General features: G+C 35.7%; 1 protein-coding gene across 2 annotated transcripts in view; it reads left to right on the forward strand.

Annotated features, from left to right (window-relative positions):
• Nucleotides 1-7,500, forward strand: part of LOC135222172 (receptor-type tyrosine-protein phosphatase H-like) — a 16,145-nt gene that overhangs the window by 5,568 nt on the left and 3,077 nt on the right. For both annotated transcript variants that reach the window (XM_064260330.1, XM_064260331.1), the window contains 7 exons: nucleotides 3,090-3,299; nucleotides 4,260-4,347; nucleotides 4,522-4,598; nucleotides 4,880-5,023; nucleotides 5,747-5,890; nucleotides 6,515-6,639; nucleotides 6,995-7,130. In XM_064260330.1, coding sequence (XP_064116400.1) covers nucleotides 4,287-4,347; nucleotides 4,522-4,598; nucleotides 4,880-5,023; nucleotides 5,747-5,890; nucleotides 6,515-6,639; nucleotides 6,995-7,130 — 687 coding nt within the window. In that variant the 5' untranslated portion in view covers nucleotides 3,090-3,299; nucleotides 4,260-4,286. The remainder of the gene's footprint in view (nucleotides 1-3,089; nucleotides 3,300-4,259; nucleotides 4,348-4,521; nucleotides 4,599-4,879; nucleotides 5,024-5,746; nucleotides 5,891-6,514; nucleotides 6,640-6,994; nucleotides 7,131-7,500) is intronic.

A 7,500-nucleotide genomic window follows, 5' to 3' on the forward strand; every position in this document is an offset into this window, starting at 1 on the left:
CGAGAAACGTTGGCGCCGACGTCCTTGTTGGTTGGTTGGAAAAGAGCCGTGAGCTTCACACCAGGCCTCTTATACCCCTCAACGCTTGACCATTCTCATAGGCCGCCATTGCTCAAGTGCCCGTGCTGGCTACGTGGCATCTTCATCTTAAACCAACAGATGGCGCCGACGAATATGAACTGTCATTTAATTAATTTATTTATTTTTCCCTTAGGCCTACATTATGATTGGTCGGTAAGCATCCAGATCTTGTGGTTATTTCACTTTTAAAATACATCAATTTAAAGAATGTTTAAAATGTGATTAGATAGAAAATGGTTATTATAAACTGCATGAGCGATGCCCACCTTTCTCTATTTTTTTGCTTTTAGCGAAGAAATGAACTGAAATAGAAATTCATAGATCAAATGTAAGCAGAAGGGCTTGAATGACTGACCAGTTAATTAACTGAAATACGAGAAAGATATCTGTTGGTGCTTGCTGTGCGTGGTGGAACTCGGCGCTGCTCGCTCCCTTAACCTCCTGATCCCCTACTCTCTCCGCCCGGGACAAAGAGGTTTGCATGAGGGCGCGAATGTCTCCCCTACCTAACCCGCCCCACTCGGGGCGGACAAACCTGTTTGCACAAGGTGGGTGGGTATGTCATGTATCCCCTACTATCAATCGGGGGAGGAGAAACAAGAACCACCCGGATTTTATTCTTATAGTATAAACTTGCATTCCCCTGACTAGTCTCAAAACCACTTACGTGATTAGTAAAATACCGTAGAATTTACGTGAACTTGTCAACGAGAAGCAGAATGAAAATGAGAAACATGATGTTAATGACTCAGAGGTAAATAAATGAACGAGTGAGCAAAGAGGACAAGCAAATGAAAGAAAAGCAAGAACACTAAATTTGTTATGCCCTGATCGTGTTCGTATAAACATGCATACCACCCTTCTTTCACTGAATCTTAAAAATGTAAGTAAATACACACACAAACGCATCATCATTAGCTTAAATAAAAATAAAATGCATACACACGTCAAAGCTTCGATTTATGTTATAAAATGGGGACATTTTGCATTTGTGTGTCAGCAGAAGTTTACTCTATTCGCGAATTCTTCGAATTCTCGGTAATTCTGAGTCGTCCAACAAAACACAAACCGTCACCAACTCGATGATAAACATCCTCATCGTCTCACCGTAAATGTCACAGACGACGTAACTAACGGAATTTTCGTAAACGTATTCAAATTTCGCATCATTTCCGTAACGGATAAGGAAATGTTACGTCAGTGACAACTTTGATAAGGTCGCGTCAGCTAGTCTGGACTCTGGAGGCCTTGTTCATTGTAGTAGTATACTCACGATGTAAGGCTTTACAACGGCTTACCAAAAGAACTCGAATATTGATCATTTGTTTCCGTAATCGTCATCTAACACCACGGTCCAATACTCGAGAGATTATGCCGAAGCAAATGAAGGAATGGACCCTTCTGGAAAAAAGAGAGGACAAAGGGCGTAAGCCAATCTAAGTTAAAATCAGAAAAAGAGAAAGACTTCCATAAAACGGAAAAGAGAAAAATGTTCACTATCACGTCTATGCGTTTGGGGAAATTAATCGGGTCTGTGGAAGGAAATGATGAAACGATTATATTAAACTTATTTTGATCCCGCGGGAAACGACAAATAATTAAATTTCGAAGAAGCGAATGTAACGTGATCTATTTACTCGCTATTTCTTGAGAATGAATATTTGCCGTCTCCACTATTTATATATTGAGTTATTTACTTACTCATTATTTTTCAAAGTATCTTTAAAATGGCGATTCTATTTTGTCGTAAATGTTTAGAGAAAATAGGGAAGTCACTCCAAGTTGCTTGTCGGTCGTTATTTGTAAATCTTGGTTATTTATTTCTTGCCTATTATCAGATAATTTCTTCCCCTTCTTCATCCGATATTATTGTTATTATTATTATTATTATTATTATTATTATTATTATTATTATTATTTATTATTATTATTATTAAATTTATGGAAGCAAATCTAGTAACGTATGTTGTCTTAAACCTTATCTCAAAAATTACAAAAGAGAATTTGCGAAAAGAATTTTGCAAATAAATATATTCTTGTTTGTTTCCTCTTATTGATGACTCAAGCGAAAATGAGATTTTATTATTATTATTATTATTATTATTATTATTATTATTATTATTATTATTATTATTTTCAAAACTAGAAATTTTCGTAAGGTTTCGCGACCCTGGAAGTTCACCATTTCAAATAAGGATTCCCTCTTCAAGGTATTGTAAGCATCCTAAGGCTACAGTGACTAAGCAGCTAGAGAGAGAGAGAGAGAGAGAGAGAGAGAGAGAGAGAGAGGCTTACGTAGCCTCTTCATTTATAAGAAGAAAGGTTTTCGCTGGCATAAGACCACATCAACAGACAATTGATATTCGTATCTGAAGTTGTGTCATAGTTTTCCTAGGGGACTTAAACGAATTTTCTCATGACTAATAATTTATGCAACATCTGATTGTTACAAGCTTAATTTGACCGTATTTGCTGGCCCGGTTCGCTAGAAATAGATGCACACGTTTTCAGTATAATGATTCTTCATTAATTTAAATACAAAATGGGCAAATTCATATACATAGCCCGCGTGGGACCCGTTTTGTCCTGCTGACCAGTGGAGCGAAATTTGTACATTGTAGTTACACGACTTTGTTGGTGGGAGACACATTACGAGGGTGAGGGAATAACACCCTCACCCCAAGATATTTGCCATAAACCTTCTGGCGTCACACTCACCTGGGAGGGAGTTGTATGGTATGCATATAATATACTTGCAAATATATTATTCATATATACATATGTATGCGTATTTGCATATATATTTATATATATGCATATGATATGCATGTATATACACATGTATATGTATTTATATTTACATGTATATATATATATATATATATATATATATATATATCGTATATATTTATAAGTGTGCTTGAATGTGTATGTGTATACATATGACCCTAAACCCTTAGACGTTTCCGAACGATTTTAGAACAATAAACATTCCCCATCTGCTGCAGAGTCTACGGTACATTCCTGGAACGCAACAGGTGAGTTAACGGAAAAGACCGGGCAGACCGAACGGAACAACGGAACGAGGGAACAAGGAGAATCAGGAGCTAGGATAAGCCAGGTCGGCGTCGTCAGCGCCAATCCCGTCAGGAAAGAGGATCTTCGGGATTATCTCACCTCGGCCATTCTCTCGGACGTTTTTGGAAAAGGAATTCTTGGTGTGTAGTGAGTTAGCAGTGCGTCTCTCTGGATATAATATATATATATATATATAGGTATATATATATATATATATATATAATATTTTGTACGTATTACATACGCATGTATATATAAATCGGTTGTATATAGACATATATATACATATATGTATATCAATGTTTTATACGTATATGTCTATACTCATATTTGAGTATGGAAACGCGTTCTGTCTTTTACCATTTATTTAGCGCCGACGTTTCGTATCAGCTTGATACTATTTTCCATGCTAAAATTGCGATTACACATCGATTTCAGCCTGAAAAATGTATCAAGCTGATACGAAACATCGTTGTTAAATAAATGGATAAAAGACAGAACGCGTCTCCATACTCAAATATGAGTACAAACATATACGTATATACATCGATATACATATATGGTATATATGTCTATTTATAACATTTTAAATATATACATGTGTATGTAATTTGTATATATATATATATATATATGTATGTATATTATATTCAATACTTGTATATATATATATACATACATACTACATTTATACAAACACACACACACACACATATATATATTTATATATATATATATATATATATATATATATATATATATATGTGTGTGTGCATATATATATATATATATATATATATATATATATATATATTAACGGTAACGGTGTCTTTCCCTGTCTGGTTTATGTATACGTCCTTTCTAGTCATTCGATATCTGTATATATTATAAATATCTTATAAAATAAATTAAGAGATATCCCTTATCCGGAGAAATTCAAGTCATTGCCAACTAATTTCTTACCCAAGACTTATTCTAGCTAGCTTATTTCAATCACTATAATGGTCTGCTAAATCATGTCGAGAAATGATGTGAGGAATTAAGTTAAATTCTCAGCGTTTTTCGTTTAATTAGTCATTTTATTTCTTTTTTCTCATCAGAAAATTCCTTTCATTTACAAAAAACGTATGGACGCCTACAACATGACTGTCAATCGTCGGAAGAACAGATACACTAACAATTTTGTTTGTAAGTATCTCATGTGTTTACGCTCGTCTTGTTTGGCTGCGCCTACAGATTTATATATATGTATTCATATAGCCATATTTGTGTATATATGGACAAACCACTAATATAAAATCAGGAAAGTGGCGCCCAATTTAGCTAAGGAAATATTCCCTTCTCCCTTCTCTACTAACGCAGACGATGACACGCGGGTAAAGTTGACTCCTGTGGGCTCGATCTTGGGGTCAGACTACATCAACGCCAGTATCATCAAGGTCATTTTCAGCGCTTTTTTTTTGGGGGGGGGGTGGTCAATTGACCTTGGAAAGGTCATCTTTATTCTGAATTTGTATTTGTTTTCATGTGCGAGTTATCACAAAGGTATTTTTAATGATTTTCCTAATTATTCAGTAAAAGGTTGAAATTCTTTAAAGTTCTGTTATTTACAAACTGACTGTGGGATGAGACCAGTATTGATTATAACACATAAATTATTTTTGAATTAATTTTTCACTATAGATTCCTTTATGAAATAAACCTGACCCCTTCCCGACAGGGGTTTAAGCAATGCAAAACCTACATCGCGACCCAGGGTCCCAAAGACTTCAACGAAAATACCACTGGAGATTTCTGGAGAATGATTTGGGAGCAGAAAGTCGATACCATTATCATGCTGGCTTGCATCATGGAGTCTGGAAAGGTTGGGTACAATGATCGTCTCCTTTGTCGTCACGATTTTTATTCTTTTTACATAAAAATATGTCAACACGCATAGAGCATCAGGTATCATATGCTTTTCGCTTGTTTACTGTAACTCGTGGTTGCCGTTCAAGTTTTTATTATTTTTTATTATTTAGAAGTACCTAATGTTACATCTCTTGAGTTTTCTATTATTTAGGCTAAATGTATTAATTTTCTGTTAGCATCATCTTCGATATGGCAACCTTTCATAATAGAGAGAGAGAAATAAAGCTTTTAGTGATTCATGATCTCCTAATGCTCTGACACCAAATAACATATGTATTTAGTTAAGTATTCCTTCACATCTAATTGAAGGTGCAATTGTCAAAGTACATCAGTTTCGTTACTCACGTACGCACACACACATATATGTGTGTGTCTATGTATATATATATATATATATATATATATATATATATATATATATATATATATATGAAGTCGAAAATCCTTGTACTCATAATGCAGAGATCATTATTTCTTAAGAAATCCACACTGATGAGCGAGCTTCAAAACGTAATTTTTTTTTCCCACTGGACGAATTCCCTTAGGGATACTCACCTTAATGTGTAGTACATTCATGTTGACGTATAGTCTTTAACAATATAAGAGTTTCCCCTCTTCATTTTGGGTAAATGTGTTTAGGAACACAGTAACTAATGCCAATTGTGTTTCCCTTCAGGCGAAGGTGGCTCAGTACTGGCCCGACATCCTCGGCGGAGAAATGGCACACGGCCACTTTCGGCTAAAACTGCTGGAAGAAGAGAAAAGACTCGACTATTTCCAGAGGAAAATCAGCCTCACTCACGAGAGTGAATCCAGGGAGGTAAGTCTGGAAGCAAAACTGTTTAGCAATCTCTCTTCCTGAGAGCTTAACTGCTTACGAACTCTTGATTAATTTATCTTTGTGGTTAATTACTTGACGATATTCAATCAGGTTTCTACTGATGACTACAGATAAATAGTGCAATATTCATATATGAAAGGGTTTCACAAGTTAGCCTTAATGAACGACGAAACTATCCTCTCTTGTTAAAGTAAGCAAATTTGGGAATTGCTATTTTTTTCACTAATTGTCAAAGTCAGCAGCTTTCGGAATTGATCTTTTTCAGTAATTGCTAAAGCTAGCAAATTTCGGAACTGCTCTTTTTTCCAGTGCTTGCTAAAGTCACCAAATTTCTGAAATGCTTATTTTCCAGTGATTGGTAAAATTAGCAAATTTCGGAATTGCTATTTTTTTAGTGATTACTAAAGTTAGCAAATTTTTTAATTATTGATTTTCTCAGTGAATGGTAGATTTGGAAAATTTCGGAATTGCCATTTTTTCCAGTGATTACTTGCTGAAGTTAGAAAAATATTTTTTTCAGTGTCCGCTAAAATTAGAAAATGTTGGAATTGCTATTTTTGTCCAGTAAACTTCCAAAATAGGCAACTATTTTTTCATGCGCAGGTGAAGCATTTCCAGTTCGTTACCTGGCCTGACCACAGTGTCCCTCCGAATCCATTCAGTTTTGCTCTCATGCTGCAAGAAACGAGGGCTATTGCGTCAACTGGGCCGATGGTGGTTCATTGCAGGTGAGTCTTCTTGAGTGTCTACTTTTTGGAGTTGATTCTATGATTCTACTTTGTGATTCTTATTCGATGCGAGAAGTTGTTCTTTCCTTAGCTATAATTGCATCGTCGAAAAAAATCTACATTTATATACCAAGAATACAGAACATATAGCATATAGGATATATGAATATATTAAGGATATATGATAAATATTAGGGTCGTAGAATTTGCCCGTCTCGTTTCTCATAAAACGGTTGATTTTCTAGCGACATTATTCTGCTATTCTACTTAATTTGTGATGACACCAACACCTTTATACTGAGACAAATTCAAAGACACGATGTAAAAAAAATGCTTCTTTTTCTCGTCTTTCCAGCGCTGGAATAGGGCGGACTGGAACATTTATCCTCGCCATGTTGTGTCTGGATCAGCTGGAAAACAAGGGATACGTAAATGCTAGTTACATTCTCAGAGGCATGAGGCAGAGTCGCCCAAGACTCGTTGAAAATACGGTGAGGATTTCAGATAAGGATTATTGCTGATGTTTAGGAGAGAGAGAGAGAGAGAGAGGTAGGAGCCGGGTGGCTGTTGGAGGGAGAGGTGAATAAACATCGATAATATTTTGACACGACATAGAACCATTTATGACAAAAGTAGAGAGAGAGAGAGAGAGAGAGAGAGAGAGAGAGAGAGAGAGGTGGTAGGTGGTAATCGGTGGTTTGTGGGGATTGAAAAACATGATATGATTTAGAAATATAACTAGACAAGGAGCGACAACCACAGCAATACAATAAGAGCGAGAGAGAGAGAGAGAGAGAGAAGAGAGGGTGGGTGATCGGTAAAAAGGTTAACATACTAAATACATGTATACCTCTTGAAGAC

This window comes from Macrobrachium nipponense, chromosome 3, assembly GCF_015104395.2.
Source record: "Macrobrachium nipponense isolate FS-2020 chromosome 3, ASM1510439v2, whole genome shotgun sequence".
In the NCBI taxonomy this organism is placed as follows: Eukaryota; Metazoa; Arthropoda; class Malacostraca; order Decapoda; family Palaemonidae; genus Macrobrachium; species Macrobrachium nipponense.